Raw genomic sequence first — 17,091 nt, forward strand, 5'->3', positions numbered from 1 at the left:
TTTTTCACACCAACATTCCTGATTTTTTTTTAAGGACTATTAAAGCTAGAAGGGAATTTAGAGATGAGTGACTGAAATCCTTTCGGATTCCAAAAGAGAAAGTAGAGCCCCAAAGAAAGGGAGTGACTAGCCCAAGCTAATCAAATTCAACCCAGGTTTCCTGGCTGCTAGTTCTCTCCTGCGCTTTGAACTGTATGACATTTCTGCCAGCCAGCCTTTCCCAGACTGTGTGAAGGACAGAGCAAGCAACCCAAGTCCTGAAGAGTTCCCTGCTCTGCCCAGTATGCCACAGCAAGTTTTTGGCTCTGCCTGAGTCTGTGACATTTAACCACACACCTTTCTTGGAACCCCTGGAAAAAAGACAACCACCTGACTGCTTCATGATTTAAATAACCAAATAATGCCAAATTGAATTTCTGATAACACAGTAAGTGGTAACTTAAGACTACAAGCCAAGAAAACATTTCTCCACTGATAGCCAATTAAAGGAATTAAGGCAAAGTTTAAATTTGGAAGCTGGAGGAGTAATTTGTTAATCTTGAACTTCTTCTTCAGCTTGGCTTGGGCTTTCTAGATGATAAATAAAAGGTTTAATAATGTCAGTTCTGTTCAGTTAGTTTACCCCAAAGCAAAGACCTTTATCGTGTGTGCTGTTCCTGAAGTTTTTCTTTCTTTTCTTGGTGTGTACCTGATATATGTACTTCTAACTGGCTTCCCTTGTAAAAGCATGACTTTCCCATTATTTAAGATTTAATGATGGTAATAATCTTTTGAATTTATAGATCAACCAGATTGCAGAGCACCTCAGGTGTATATTCTTTTTTAATTAATTAATTAATTTAGGCCATGCTGTGCAGCATGCAGCATCTTAGTTCCCTGACGGAAGATCAAACCCTTGCCCCTTGCATTGGAAGCACAGTGTCTTAGCCACGGGACCACCAAAGAAGTCCCCTCAGGTGTATATTCTTATTTGTCCCGTACATATACTTGTGAAACAAGGAGAGTTTGGAATTTGTACCTTTCTGCCAAATATGAGGAAACCAAAGGGTGAAGTCGGTTAGGTAGGAAGTCAAGGACACAAGGCTAGAACCTGGATCGTTTTTGTCTCTGAACACAGTGATTTTCTCAACTAGTGGGTCAGGTCTCTTATCAAGCGACCCAGTGGAGGGCAAGTGAAAATTGCTGCTAGAGGGATCAAAGTAGGTTAGAAGTTAGGGAGCCAAACAACAAAGCAAACAATCAAAGAAAAAACTCCATCAGATACTAAGGAACCATATCAAAAAGTTAGCTTGATGTCTGGAGACTCCAGGAGACTTACAAATAAAGCCCAAAGGTCAAAGTTCAAGGTTATAGAAAGGAAACCCTTAAAATAAAGCCAGGAAATAGAGTGCAAGGATTGTGATTCTCCGCCTTTTACAGCCCTGATGAAAGAACTCTGCACATTGTGAGAGTTGGAGTTATTGTTGCCTCATGCTGGAGACCCTGAACAGAGAGAGAGTAAAGCTGTGTCCATATGACTAAACCCATTCAAAAGAGTTGTATTGTTTCTACCATGAGAAGAAGGGCTAGCACATAGAAATGGACTTAGAAAATCTAGAAATTTGGAATTGCCTACAAAAATAGAGTAGCTGAGCACAAGAGGCTGGCATTAGCTTGGGGTGGAAGGATGACGGAAGGAGAGAGAGAGTAGCTGTGTCCAATTTGTGTTATTTGGGGATCAGCCATGGCATTCTGGGCTCAGTTCTGATGGGAAGTAGAGGGGAATATAAAGACTTTATTAAACTTTACTAAGGTGGGGTTGCAGCAGAAATGCCCTCCCCACCTCCTACCAAATGTTAATTAATGTTCTTTGAGACCTTTCCAAAACTGGGAGGACTGGAAATCTTCCTGGGGCTCCTGGAGTCCAGAGGCCAATTTCTTTGTAGTATATACCTCTCTCTGACTCCAGGAAGCTGGCTTCTGCTGCTTCCCAGTTTGTATGAGGTTAATGTGTCTTGAACAATTCAGTAGAAATACAACACGGGGGCCCCACTGTTAATATTAGCAGTGGGAAGATGGCTGGGAACTATAGTGACGGGGGTAGAGAAGGGGCTTCCCAGTTACAACAGTTCCCAGCTTGGCAATGAAAGCCCTGAGCCCTGGTGGGTCCCAAGTGTAATTGGTTTGGCATCTCCTGTACTCTTAGTATTTATTTCCTGACATAAGAAGTGATCTGATGAACTTCACAGACAGAAGGGTAAGCAAAATAAGCCAGATACAATAAAGTACATGTTTATGATTCTACTTATATGGCATTCAAGTTTAAGCAAAACTAATCTATGATGATAGAAATCAGAACAATGGTTGCCTCTGGGGGTGGGGATTGACTGGGTGTGGGACATCAAGATCTGAGTGGTGATTATAGGGGTGTATACATTTGTCAAACTCATGGAGCTGTACACTTAAGACTAGTAATGCATCTTAGTGTATGTAAGTTAACTCTCAATAAAAAAAGAGAACATTTAAAAAGCAATGATCTCTTCATGGACAGCCAGCTCGTCTATCAAGAGCATTTGCCTATGTTTCCCCAGTGACATGATCGGCTGCCAGGCAATAGTGTATATGGGTTCAGGCTTTGGGGTGAACAGATCTAGGGTGAAATCCAGCTTTGACACTTATAGGCAGTATGACTTGAGCCTCTAGTTTCTCATCTGTAAAATGAGGATCATAATAATGATACCTATCTCTCAGGTTTGTCTATCATGAGGCTTAAATGAGATACTGTATACCACTTACTGGTATTTCATCAGCCTTAGTTAGATATTCTTGCTGTAGTGACCAGACACATAGTAGTTCTCCACTTTAATTAAAAAAGAAAAAGAAAAAAGAAAAAAAAACATACTAAGGCCCTATTTCCAGAACTTCTGATTGCATTGGTCTGGGGTGGGCCCCAGAGTCAGTATTTTTAAAAAGCTACTCAGTTGATTCTTAAGTGTACCTATTACTGGACTCAAGTTCATGTGCACAATGCACAGTGAAGCCAAACAAACTGAAATGTTGGGCTTTTGAGCAGAGAAAATTTATTGCAGGGCCAAGCAAGGAGAACAGGTGGCTCATGCTCAAAAAACCCAAACTCCTCAATGGCTTTTGGGGAGAAGTTTTTAATAGGCAAAATTTGAGGTGAGGACTGCAGGGTATGTGACTTTCTTCTGATTGGTTGGTGGTGAGGTAACAGGGCGGTGCTCCAGGAATCTCGTGCTCAGCCTGAAGTTACCATCCTCCACCTGGGTGGGGGCCTTAGTTCCTGCACAAGAGCTCAAAGATATTGTCATGTATATCCCTTGGGGAGGAGCCAGGAGGCTGCACTATAGTTTCTTGATTGTTCCTCTTTAGTTTCTGCATCCCCTCCCTTCCCTGATTAGCAACTATTTAAATCTGCCCTTTGGTATTCATGAAGGTCTAGGAGGCTGAAGCCTTTTTCCTGCAAACAAGAAACAGGGGACATGGAAAGGCTTCTGTACCTTGGAGAGCCCCACAGGGTCCTGCTTGGTTTCATGGACAGAGCTGACAACCACTGGCCTAGATTCATTCACAACTCCAATTAAATACCTCCATGAAGAAGTTCCTGTCAATTCCTGCTCTAGATGTTTTCTCTCTTCTCTGAATTTTTTTCAAAACTGAGGTATAACTGGTACGTGGTAAAGTGCAAAACTCTCAAGTTTGGGGGTCTATGAATGTTCACATATGTGTGCACCCATGTAACAGCACCCAGATCAAGAAATAAGCATTGCCTATACTCTGGAAGACTTCCTTCACCTTCCCTGTCAGTGCCCCCCAAGAAGAACTGCTGTAGGAGAGGAAAAATAATGTTCCCTCTCCCCTTCTAGGTTCCTGTCTGAGACTCCCTTGCAATAAGACAGATCAACAGGAGAAAAACAAACAGACATTTAATAACATGTATACCACCTGTATATGTTTCTGGACTGAACTTTGGGTCTGCTCACCCGCTGCACAGCAAAGTCAATTTACTGACACCAGGTTGTGGTGAAGGAAAGTCCAGCTTTTATTGCAGGTGACAAGCAAGGAGTATGGGTGGCTCATGCTCAAAAGACCTGAACTTCCCAAAGGCTTTCAGGGAAGGGATTTTAAGGGAAGGGTTGCCTCAAAGGCAACATTTGAGGGGAGGGCTGCAGGGTGCATGACTTTCTTCTGATTGGTTGGTGATGAGATAACAGGGTGATGTTTCTGGAATCTTAATCATCAACCTTCTGGTTCCAACCAGTCTGGGGTCTATGTGCTTGTGTTCAGTAAGTAGTCACCATCCTCCACCTGTGTGTGTGTGTGTGTCTTAGTTCCTCCAGAAAACTCAAAGATATATGTCAGATTGTTATGTATATCTCTTGAGGAGGAACTAGGACTCTGTTTTATCACTGAACTATTGTCATTACTTTTCTTGTTTACCTGCTTTTTCTTTGTTTCTGCATTCCCTCACTGAAACCGAGCAGGACCCTTTGAGGCCCTCCTGGGTACAAATCCTTTCTGGGTCTCTCATTTCTTATGTGTTGGAAAAAGGCTTCAGCCTCTAGAACTTCCCTGAGTACCAAAGGGCAGGTTCAAACAGTTGCTAATCAGAGAAGTAAGGGAATGTATAAACAAAGGAGGAGCAATTAAGGAACAATAGTGCAGGGTCCTGGTTCCTCCTCAAGGAATATACATAACAATCTTTGTGTTTCTTTGAGTTCTTCTGCAGGAACTAAGCCCCCACCACCACCACCCAGGGGGAACAGGGGCAGGACAGGAAAGGGAATAAAGTTTTGGATAGAAAGGATAATCATAAACTCAGCATGGAAACAGTTTTAGGGAGACTCGTTTTGTATACAGTACATGGGAGAGACCCAGGAAAACTGAGTAACTCCCTGAAATGGCACAAGCCACCGCCTTAACTACCATCTTATAAAGACAAATGATGTTGAGGGTGGAGGGAGCCAGCTATTCAAAGTGAGTGACCAGGAAAACGACAGTAAACAAGGGTAAAGTTGTTATGCAGATTTAAATTGTAGCCTCCTCTGCTGATAAGAGTTTCTAGAGAGCTTCTAGAGAGTTTTCTTCTCTACCTTGTACAGAGAGGGAGACACATTTAAAAATGGAGATTTCCCTTATAAATGTAAATATCTCTTACAAAAGGGTAAGTTCTCCTATGTCAGCTGTTTCTTAAAAATAATCAGTCTACAATAATCCTTATGCCAACTAGGCATATTCTGGGGTGACAGATTCTGTTCCCCTTTACTGCTGTGAGTTTTGCCCGGTGTTGAACTACTGAATTCTTACCCTCATTGCCTGTGCAGCTCACTTGAAATATGCAAGATTTGCTCTGGTGGCAGCAGCTCTTACCTGCTTGGTTTGTATTTATACCTCCCTCCTGTATTGTTATCCTGCCTTCCTTGTTTGTTTGTCATGTCTCCCTAGCTAGATCTTAAGCTCCTTGAAGGCAGAGATGGCCTACAAGTCTAGGATATTCCTATGCAATATGTAATTTTGTAATAGAGGCTCAGTAAATATTTGTGGAATGAATGCTAGTGTTGAATGAATGAGGGGGAAAAAAGAAGCAGTAAGCAGATAGATCAAGACAAAGGCTTCTCTCTTCATTCTCCCCCATACACGCAGTTTATTTTTACTGATAACATTTTGTATAATATGGGGATTGTGCATTGTTTTTTGCTTGTGGGCAATCATGCACGCATTTGACTTTCAGGTTAGATTGTGCGTAGAAGGACAGGAGTGGATTCAAAGAATATGAAGTGCAGGAGGAGAAAGGGTCAGATGGCCAAGTCAATGAGCAAGCTTGCTCTGGTCCGTGCTGTTGAACCCCCAATTCTAGCCCTCACTCTGCCACGAACTTGTGTGATCTTAGGCAAGTCACTACACCTTTCTGAGCTGCTCGTCCGTGGTATGACAGAGGTAATAATTTGACTCTTTGCATTCCATAGGAGGTCAGCTGAGTTTATAGCTGGGAAGGTACTTTGGACAAAAGAATTTAAGGTACTGTCTCAACAGGCAGAAAGGTGGCTAGGATCACCAAGCCAGTTAGATCAGGTTTCTGCCTTAAGGTTCAAAGATGACTTGGATGGAAGGCAGCAAGGCTGAGTTCCTAGAATCATAGAATCTTAGAGTCGACAGGCATCTTAGAATCCATTCCAGTCCACCCCACTCATTTTACCTGAGTACATGGAGTCACGGAGAGATGACTTTCCCCAAGGTCCCAGTTCCCTTATCACTGCGCTTCAAGGTTCTACTTAAAAAACCAAGTTCATGTGCTCTTGTTACGGTTTGGAGACAAGAAGCCAATGGCCTGTTGTCCCAGCAAGGAAATGATCAGGACATTTGTCTGGAGCTTATGAGTTTCCAAAATCTGACCCACCATTTCAGTTCAATCATTGTTTGCCTTTTACCTATGAGGACAACACTCCCCCAGTGTCTGTGCATAGTGCCTACTATGTTTGCCACTCTGCTAGGTGCTGAGGGGGGGTTAGAAAAGATGAAGACCCATCCCTGCTGTCAAAGATCTGAGTGTGGGAGACAGAACTAACAATGAGAGAACAATGGAAGGCAGTATGTGATTCAGAATAAAATGAGTAGTGCAGGCGATAACTGCTGCTGAAGTTCAGAGGAGGGAGAGAGCTCTGGGAGCTGGAGGTGGGGGGTAGGGAGAGTGCAATTTCACGTGGGCTTTGAAGGCTGGGTAGGATTGTTTATGCAGATGTAGGGGAAGGCACTGAATGTGTGTCTGCACCCATGCAGGCCTGCCAGCGCAGATGCAGAACTGGATGAAGATAACTAACGGGTAGCATTTATCGAGCACTTTTCATGCACCTGATACTACATAATGTGCTGCATAATTCAACTCATTTTAAATGTGCATAATCCTAGGAATTAGATAATAGATCACTGATAACCCTTCGGTTGAGAGGTGGAAACTGAGGCACAGAGAGGTAAATTGCCCAAGGTGACATAGCAAGTAAATGGCATAATTAGAACTAGAATCCTAGTCTTCAAAACACTTGGCTATTCTACACTTGGCAAGAGAGGAATTTGTGCCTCAGGTGAGGAAGTTGGCCTGGCTACAGTCACTAAAGACAGTCATCTTGCAAACACAGGACCCTCTAGGCCAAATTCCCAAGGAAGTTCTGCATGGATTAATGAAGCCTTTTGCTGAGTGCTATAACCTCATTCTTACTTCCTTGAAGATAGGAACTTGAGGTCTCAGGCTGCAGTCATTGCCAGGAGCTCCACAGCTTTATCCTTAATGTTATGGTGCAGAGGATTTAACAAAACACCTATGGAGAGCCGCTGAATCAATCCTTGTTTGTTGTTGTTCTTTATTAATTAGCACTTGGAGAGCATCAGGTGTATGGTTGATGCTGTACAAAGCTTGGAATTAGACAAGGTTACCTGGCTCTGAGGTTACGTGGGGAAAACCAGACTTGGAAAGGATGGGAGGACAATGGCCTGATAATACAGTAGATTGTATTTTATGTTTTGAGTCCGGCTTGCAGCCAACACCAGAAAGTGTTTCCCAGGCGAGGTGCCTAACTGTGTTTTTCTGGATATTCTCTTTTTGAGTTTTCAATAAATATTAAACCAACACGAGGTAGATTCTTAAAAGGTCTTTTTCCCGTTTCCTTGCCCAAAGAAAAGCAAACCACAGTCTATGGGTAGGAAGCAGCAGGGAAGAGGGGCTCCTGTTTCAATCAGCAGCCCTTATCCAGTTCTGGGGCCCCTGCACACCCACACCGTCCTGGCAGGCCTTTCAGCGGCAGGACTCTCGGCCAAGTTCAGGCTGGGAAACAGCTGCTCCGTCGCAGAGATGGAGGAGGGAAAGAGGTCAGGGGAAGCTTCTTTTCCTCCAGCTAGAGTACGATTGAGCTCGAAGGCGTGGCAGGAGAAAGGGGAGACAGAGGGCCTGGAGAGGGAGGCAGAGGCAGAGACGGCAGCGGCACCGGTGGGCTGTGTGTCCGGAGGTTAGAAGGAGAAACGCTGGAGCGGAGCAGGAGGGGGAAGGGCCGGGCAAAGTAGGAAAAGAAGCCTCGTCCTAGTATTGGAGAGTAGGGCTGTGGCTAGAAAGGTGGGAGAAGACGCCTTCCGGGCCCCGCCCGAGTCTGCTATTTCAGGGCGGACTGGAGGAGATGCGAACAGTAGAAGGTCACACCCAGCAGATCCACCCCGCCCCCCCCCCCCCCCCCCGTCAAAGCCAAGCTTGACCAGCTGCTCATCACTAGACAGGCTCGTCCATTCCCCCAAGAACTTAGCGAGGGCTGGCTAAGCGCCTACTAGGTGCCCGGTGTACAAAGAAATGCCCTGGAGAACCGGGTTGCAGGAGGTGGAGTCGGTCCAAACGGCTTCGCGGAGGAGGCGAATTCCGTAGACGGTGGTGCAAGAAGGTGGCAGTGCACGCGTGCAGGCTCGGCGAGTGCCGAACGCGAGGCAGGCCGGGGAGGAGGGGAAGGAGGCGGGGATTGAGCCCGGGGGAGGGAGGGGAGGGAGAGGCGCAAAGAGGGAGGGTGGGAGGTGTGAAGGGTGGGAGCGGCAGGGGGAACGAGGGAGGCGGGAGAGGGGAGGAGGCAAGGCGGGGTGGCCGCGGCCCGAGGGGCCGAGCCGAACCGGAGGGGGAGGTGGCGGCGGCGGCGGCGGCGGCGAGGGGGAGGAGAGAGGGAGGGGAAGAAGGAGGAAGCAAGCGCGGCGGCTGCAGGGGGAGGAAGACGGGGAGGAGGAGCCGTGCGCGGCGGCCGCGGCAGCCGCCGGGGGAGCCGAGTGCCCGGGCGTGGGGAGCGCGGGGATCCAAGCGAGTGCCCAGCCGGGGCTGCAGGCCGACTGCCGGTGAGTGGAGCCCCGAAGGGCGCGGCTGTCAGTCCCTGGGGCCGGGCGGGAGGCGCGGGAAGATGCGGCGCCGGGATGGAGGGAGGGGGCCGGCCGGAGCCCAGCCCCCGGCTGGCCCGGCCTCCCGCCCGCCTTCCCTCCCTCCCTCCCTCTCTCCCTCCCGGCTTCCTCCCGCCGCTGCCCGCGCGAGGGGGGCAGGTCCCGGGCGGGCCGCGGGCTGGGGGAGGTGCTGCCCGGAGGGCGGGCGTCTGGGCCGGGGGGTGGAGCTGGGGGCTCGGGGGTGTACCCGGGGGCGGGAGGCTGGACAGGGACGGCTCTAAATTGGCTCGGAGGGGCCAGTCGGCGGCGAAGTTGCTCGCTGCGGGCAGAGACGGCCACGCGGTTGCAGGAGTAAGCGATCCCCCTGTGGCGAGTGCTTGAGACGAGGAGTCCGGCGTCCCCGCCAGCCCCGTCGCCCTGCCCGGCCCCGCCAGCTCCCCTCCTGGCCTCCGCGTGTCCCCTCGCCGTCGCCCCCGGTTCGCTCCCGCCGCGCTGCCGGGTCCCCTCGGCCCTCTCCCTGACCCTCCCGGCCTCCGACTTCCCCTGACCCCTGCTTGCTTCGCCACTGCCCCTGTTCTCCTTTTCTTCCCTCGCTAGTTACCCCTCCCCGCCTCGTAAATCCCCGATGCAACTGCCTCTTTGAGACCTTTTTTTTTTTTCCTCTCCTTCCTTTTAGATTGGCCAACGGCTCGTTTCCACCCTGCCTCGTTGGTGGCCACTGGAGAAGCGCGGGGGGCTCCCCAGACAGCCGTGGGGACAAGTTAGAGCCAGCACTTTGCCCCGGGCCTCGCGTGTAGCTTCCCGTCCCCTGCTCTAGGTGCCCTGGTGTCCGGAGGGGGGTGCGGGTGCGGGGGTGTGCCCTCCGTACATGTCCCACCACCCGGGCCACCCTCTGGGCTTGTGTTCCATCTCGCTCTTGCTTCCTGCACGGTGGTCGAGGGGAACCACTTTGCATCATGTCCCGGTATAGCTACCAAAGTCTCCTGGACTGGCTCTATGGGGGCGTGGACCCCAGCTTTGCAGGCAATGGGGGCCCCGACTGTGCTGCCTTCCTCTCTTGGCAGCAGCGGCTGCTGGAAAGTGTGGTGGTCCTGACCCTGGCCCTGTTGGAGATCCTGGTGGCCCTGCGGCACATCCTGAGGCAGACGAAGGAGGACGGTAGGGGTGGCCGTGGCTGCCAGCCAGAGCAGGTGACCCAGCGGCCAGAGGAAGGCAAAGAGAGCCTGAGCAAGAATCTGCTCTTAGTAGCCCTGTGCCTGACCTTCGGGGTGGAGGTGGGCTTTAAGTTCGCCACCAAGACCGTCATCTACCTGCTCAACCCCTGTCACCTGGTCACCATGATGCATGTGAGTCTGTTGACTTCCCCCCCACCCCACCCCGGGCAGCCTCAGCCATCAGAGTCATTTGTGTGCTCAGGACACGTGGCAGTGTAGAGCACCTCATCCCTGCGGGTAGTGGGACCCTCACAAATGATTTTCCAGCGAGGCAGTTTGTGTGCGGATTTCAGATTTGGCTCTCTTCTACCTTTGCACAATGCGTCAGCTCCACGGTGGAGGTGGGCACTAGGAAAGACTAGCACTCAGGCCACGACCCCTCCCCTCCCAGGCCTGCCCTGGTCTTTCACAAGCAGGAAGTCCAGCCCCAGCCAGGTGCCCTTTCTGAATCACCAGTGGGGGACCGTGGCCCATTCCCCCATTACCTCTGCCACAGTTAATTTCCCAGAGGCCTGGTGACATTCTTTCCTGGAGGTGGTCACATAAGGTTACTGGTCTCCACTGTCGTACTTTGGGGAAATCCTTTTACGGGTTTCTCTTAATGACTCTTTCATTTGGGAGTTTACGCTCTCGGGGTGAGGTCTGCCTTTGAGTTCTGCGGTGTTGGAGCAGCACCAAGCTCCTACTAACTGCACTCTGAAGCCGACCCCAGGCAGACTCATGAACTTTTCTCTGTCCATGGTGAGAGGGTATTTATTTCCTGCAAACCTCTCCATCTTACCACTCTTATTCTCTCTCCTGAGGTCACGGTCCAGGGGTGCCCAGACAGCTGATTTCTTTACCTCCCATTAGTGGCGCTAAGAAAAACAAATGAGATTGAAAAGGAAAGTTGCCAGATACATAAAAATAATCTGGGTGAGGACCAAGAGCGAGACTGTCTTTCTGTACTCAGCCTGTGTAGAGAGATGTTCTAAAACTATAAAATCATAGAGGAGGAGGAAGAGGAGAAAGGGAAAAAAAAATCTTTTTTAGATTTCAAGCTGTGGAAAACCTGGTGTGTTTTATCCAGGGACAGTTTTGAAACCTGTCATTAGCATCTTTATTGCTTTTATATTTGTAGAAGGTTATTCTCAGGAGCCTTGTGATAACCCTGTGTGGGGCAGGAGGTCGAGATGCTTATCTCCATTTTAAAGGCCTGGTGGAGCCCAGGGATGGGAGGTCGCTCGCCTGCAGCCAAAAGATGAATTAGCTTTCCGGGTTGGAAAGGTAATCTACCCTCTTTGGGGTTGCGGAATGGCAGGGCAGTCTCTGGGGAGCGGCCGATGCTGATCGGCATGGCGCCGCCTGCTTGTGGCCGGCATGCTTGCTAGCTCTGTGTTCTAGGAACTCCTTTGATGGCAGGTTCCTAGCCTCAGTTTCCCAGTCTGTAAAATGTGAATGGCCACAAACCCCTTCCAGTCTTGCAGATGTGGCAAGGAGGTGTAGACAACTTTGGAATAAAGCAGCTCTTATTGATGGGATGGCTATAAGCATCCAGCAGAGTTGGAGTGGGTAGCATTTTCCAAAGAGGACTTCTTGGGGAGTGACGCCATTCACAGGAAACCCAGGGCTCTCCCAGCTAGACCTTCTGTGTAAATTTGAGCCTGTCCTCTTTCTTTCCTTTTTTTGATGAATGGGCTTTTTGTTAATGAAAGGAAACAACGCATCTCAGCCGCTGCTATGTGAGGCTCTTGGGACAGGAGAGCTTTTTTTTGGTTGGCAGGTGGTGAGGGTCAGAGGGTGCCTTTTCTACAAAGGGGTCTTGAGGCCTCTGACAACCACATACGTACAAGGTCAACAAAGAACTAAATTCAGCCTGACTGGGGCTGCTCCTGGTGTGATTACATCAAACCTGGCAGCACCATGTTTTTTTTTTAATAAAGTTATTTATTTATTTATTTAGGGCAGTGTTGGGTCTTCGTTGCTGCGCGTGGGCTTTCCTCTAGTTGCGGCGAGCGGGCGCTACTCTTTCTTGCAGTGCGCGGGCTTCTCACTGCGGTGGCTTCTCTTGTGGAGCACAGGCTCTAGGCACGCAGGCTTCAGTAGCTGTGGCACGCGGGCTCAGTAGTTGTGGCTCGTGGTCTCTAGAGTGCAGGCTCAGTAGTTGTGGTGCACGGGCTTAGTTGCTCCACGGCATGTGGGATCTTCCCGGACCAGGTCTCGAACCCGTGTCCCCTGCATTGGCAGGCGAATTCTTAACCACTGTGCCACCAGGGAAGTCCAGCACCACGGTTTTTAGTGCAGAGGGTTTTAGAGGCTTTTAGAAGACGCTGGAGACTTCGTTCTGGCATTAATTAGTTGTGTGACTTTGGGGAAAGGACTTTTCCTGGGTCTCAGTTCTCCCAGCTGCAAAACGAGGCAAAGTTGCATTCCTAGCTCTTGACAGCCTATGTTCTGTGATTCTTTTCTTCTTAAGCAGAGTCCGGGGATGCCACAGAGAGCTATTCTAGAAATGCTTTTGGCCTCCTTTCCGATTTCAGGTGGCCTTGTTCATCTTCTCATCCTCGTTCATCTTTTGCTCCCTGTGTCTTCCCCGTAAAGTACACATGACCAGGCCACCCTTAGGGACACACGTAGATGATGTTGGCACTCGGGGCTGACAGCTGCAGAGAGACAGATGTTTGGGGAACTAGGGACTGATTCCTGTTACTTGTGCTTTTGCTGTTGTCCTGTGCTTAGCTTAAACTCTGAAGCTAGAGGGTGGGGGACAAAGAACAGAGTCAGGCTGAGGAATTCTTGGGCCAGAGCAGGATTGTACTGCTTTGTCCTTTACTCCTAAGTCACTGCTTTGTGTCATTTAAATAGCAACTTCCGGCCTAGTGGGGGACTTAGCCTGTGATGAATCCAACATTCCACACCTTACCTGTGGCTCTTCCTGGGAAGCAGGGACGTATGGATTTTTAAAAGTTCATGTGAGTCCTTAAAAGAAATTTAACAACAGATGGTTGGAAACAATTTTCTGACTCAGTTACAGCAATGACTAATGGTAGTAAGTATGGTTAGCAATACTTTACATTTATCTAGCTTTTAACTGTTTATAAGACACTTTCACATGCTTTATCTTCTTTAGGGTTATGCTAGATAAGCTTGAACCTGGAGAGGGGGTTGTTAAAATGTTTCCTGTGTCTGTGTGTATTCCACAGGGGAGATGTTGAGTACAAAGCAATGCTTTGGCAAGTGAATTAGCTGAGTTAGGCCATATTATGGCAGTGAATTCTGTGGAGTTCAGAGGTCCCAATAAGGAAAGGGAGACATTAGCTGAAATGAAAGCGGGAGCTTAGCAGAGGCATTTCTGATGTGTGTCTCTCAACAGGCCGACTCAATTATGGCTTTATAGAAAGGCCTTGTTCCTCAGAGCCAGTGTAAGTTTGTAACAAGGACAGTATTGCTTTAGGCCAGGAAATGGAAGAGTTGGAGGGAAAGTGGTTAGTCTCCTTATCTCCCATTTTTCAGTCTGTAAAATATTTATTTCCAAGGCCTTGTTACACAGACCCTCATCATAGCCATGCTGCCTTTGGGTGACCGCCAGCTTTAGAAGCATAAGGAAGGGCAGTTCTTGTATCTGAGGTCTGTTCTGGATTAATATTCCTGCTGTCTGGTTTCTTTTTGGCCTCATCTGATATCTCAAGGGCCCTGGAACTGGGGTCTGGCGGAGGTTTGTATGATTACAGCGGCACCTTCCCACATCTGAGCTCAAGCCGGTGATGCTTGAGGGTTCTCGGGATCAGCAAGCACCAGGATTAGCGCACTGTTATTAAACCCCTTGCTGAATATCAGTGGTGTTTACCCATTGCACCAGTATTTCTTCAAGTGTGGCTAGTCCCCTTGTGCATATTATTTTGGCAGGTATGGGTTACAGGGAATGAATTTACTGACTGATTATGCTGTTTACCAAAAAAATCACCCAGCAAGTTAGTGGCAGAGGTGGCTTTAGAACCGAGCTGCCACAAGTGGGAATTGGGGCTTTAGCAGGAAGAGATTCTCATAGCTATTTAAGTCCGAAAATCTACAAGTTCTTAGCAGAAGGGTTAAAATGCCAGACAATTTGACTGATTGTGTCCATAAAGACTGGTGGCCTTTTATCTCCTTTGCATCCAGTTATATTGTCTCTGTCTTAGGAACTTAACGAAAAGATCAAATTTGGGATGTCTTGTCTAATTGTCCACTTCCGGTTGGTTCTGTATGTGTCTGTGTCAATATCTCCTGATTGGGCGCTGAACTGAGTGGGGCACAACATATGATGTTTAACCCTCCGTGTCTCTGTGCATAAGGCAGGCTGGATCTCAGCTGGACATTTGCCAAATAATAATTGATGCTATTGACCCTGGAACGCCAAGCCTCTGGTTTTTAGCCTATAATACCTAGTTAGCCCCATCCTTCTTTTAGAGTTGCCATTGCTATTTTATTTTTCTGTCCTTACGATATATTAGAAGGCTGACTTCCACCAAATATGGCTAATCTGCTTTTGTCTCACTGTTTATTTTTCTACTTCTTCCCTCTTTGCTGGAAGCGTAGAATGGCACATATTCAAAATGGCCCTGAGCTTTTTGTGACACCTTTTGGAACTCACGGAATATACACGGGTGTATTCCATTTGCTCTCTGATGGATTTGTTTGAGAGAAAACCTGATAGATTTGAGAACTAGGCTTTTTGTCCCCCGCCTCCTTGACTTCAGACCAACCACACCTCCTCATCCCATCTGTTGTCTGGAGTGCTGATAACTGCTCCTGCTTGCAATTGACGTCGGTGGGGAATGGGTACAATGAGGGATCCAGCCATCTGCTGACGGCTTATCAGATGGACTGTGTCCTGTGTCATCAGTCCAGGGGGACACAAGGGGATAATGTTTATATGGGCCCCAGCGGTGAGGCATGACATTCCTTTTTAGTTTGTTTTAGTTTTCCCCCAAGGAAATTTGCAGAGAATTTTTCCATCTTTCATAATTACAGTGTTTGGTGTGTGGGGGGGTGTCCATTATAAAGGGAAGTGGTGTGGATTGGTGGATTAAACAAGCCACAGACAGCCCTGGGATTTAAAATTATGATGCCAGTTTGGCTCGTGGCTTGCTAGGGAACCTGAGCAAATTATTTAACCTTTTCCTATCTCCGTCTTCATGAAACGGGCCACATGGAAACAAAGCATTTTAATCCTCTGAATAACTCTGTGGTCACTTAAACAGAGATTCCAGGTACAGCTGATCAGAGCTGGACGATGACCAATAGATTTTTACCTCCGGCTCAGAAACTGACAAACCTCAACACCTTTTCACCTTTCTTGATAGCTATTAGAATCCATTCCTCTAATCACTTCTGTTGCTTTTCTCTGGATCCTTCCCCGTGCCTGCATACCCTTCTCATGCACAGCCTATAAAACTGGGTGCTGTGACCAGAGGTCCAGCCTACACCCAGCAGAGAGGAAAGCTTTCCTTCTCAGCCTTTTCTCACCATGCACTTGTTAATACAACCCAGCGTGGAGCTTGCTATTAAGTAACAGTATGTGGCTGGCTCCTACTTGGGGTGATCCACAGGATCCCTGGGTTTTTGTCCCTTTGCCATAGATGTGTCTCTTTCATCGCTGTCTTTGTGGGATCTGTTGTGAGTTCCTCCCCTCTGCAGATCCCCCTGAAGCGTCTCCTCTGTGAAACTTTCCAGTTGACCTTGGCTCTACAGTTATTCCATTCATTCCAGTAACAGCTTTTGTCCTCTTTTCCTGACCCTCTGAATACTCCTCAGACTATTTGGCTCTTCAACATATGCCTTTGTATACATGTAGGTAATTCAGTGAGTGTTCGACTGGCTTGCTTGTTTTTGCATGTTTGTTCATTTTCCACCATTAGCGTAAACACTTTTCTTTAAGGAAAGTAGTGTTTTGTTTTTTCTCTTCCCTCTGTAACTCCCTGCAGAGCTTAATACAATACATGCACATTAATTTTTTAATGTGTGCCTGGATAATGCTGGCTGACTGACTGACAGAGCTGACTGTTTTCTTCCGCTTTTTCATTTTCCCTCTGGTGGTTCTGTCTGTGTTCCCTTGAGGTCTCCTGGGCACTGTTCCTATGTCTCCTGTACCCATTAAGAGACTCTCCTGTCTGTTTTTTGAAATAGCCAGAGGAGAGAGGTGGTTTTGCCTCCAGCTCACACATCTTTTGGTTCCATCACAAAGAGCTGGTTATTAGGAACTGCAGCCCATTCTCTGCCCCAAGTATCTGCTCCCTTTCATTGCTGTGAGGAAATTACGCTGTTGGATCTTGGTCTGAAATCCCTTGGTTCGACATCTGGAAGTGTCTACTTTCTTCTTTTCCTTCTTTAATATCAGACACGTTAAAAAAACGTTATTAGTCTGGTGACTCACTTTCCATCTCTTTCTCTCCCCTTTTGTATTTTTCAGTAGGTAGCTCACTGTCGTCATACCTCACTGAAACACCCTGTGCAAGAAGAGCCAGGCTTCTCAACTTCTGGTCTTTCATATCTTTTTTTTTACTTTATTTTTTTTTTCAGCTTTGTGAGGTATAATTGACAAAGAAAATTTTAAGATATCCATGGTCTTTCATATCTTTTGTTGAATTGAGAGCATCTTCTGCCAGTCACTGGATGAGTGGACCTGAAGAGACTGTGTGTGGAGTGCAGTGCTTCTCGAACTTTCTTTGTGAAAAATTCCCTTGGGAGCTTGTTCTAATGCAGATGCCTGGCTCTCTACTCAGGGAGTCTGAGTAGGTCTAGGGCCTATAGGGTGAGGATGGGAATCTGCATTTATTACAAGCTCTCAAGTGATTCTGATGCTGGTGAGCATTGGACCCTGCTTGGAGAGACATTATCTAGAGGCTAAAGTATGAGGTGGGCTGTCAGTTCAAATGCTCCTCCTGACTGGTGTGAATCTGGTGGCCTTTGGGCGGGCGTTTAGTTTTCTGGTAGTACCTCAGTATTTGTGTGGGTGTTAAATAATGTG

General features: G+C 47.9%; 1 protein-coding gene across 9 annotated transcripts in view; it reads left to right on the forward strand.

Moving 5' to 3' along the window:
• Positions 1-8,725: 8,725 nt before the first annotated feature.
• The window catches only part of TMEM164 (transmembrane protein 164), a 153,546-nt gene continuing 145,180 nt past the window's right edge, over positions 8,726-17,091 (forward strand). For 3 of the 9 annotated variants that reach the window (XM_029240459.1, XM_029240466.1, XM_029240468.1), the window contains exon 1: positions 9,789-10,238. In XM_029240459.1, the coding sequence (XP_029096292.1) occupies positions 9,849-10,238 (390 nt within the window). In that variant the 5' untranslated portion in view covers positions 9,789-9,848. Of the gene's footprint in view, positions 8,854-9,788; positions 10,239-10,909; positions 11,303-17,091 lie in introns of those variants that run through there. The other 6 variants (XM_029240472.1, XM_029240471.1, XM_029240462.1 and 3 more) reach the window with 6 other exon arrangements.

This window comes from Monodon monoceros, unplaced genomic scaffold (assembly GCF_005190385.1).
Source record: "Monodon monoceros isolate NGI ecotype Baffin Bay Population unplaced genomic scaffold, NGI_Narwhal_1 Super_Scaffold_22, whole genome shotgun sequence".
NCBI classification, from domain to species: domain Eukaryota; kingdom Metazoa; phylum Chordata; class Mammalia; order Artiodactyla; family Monodontidae; genus Monodon; species Monodon monoceros.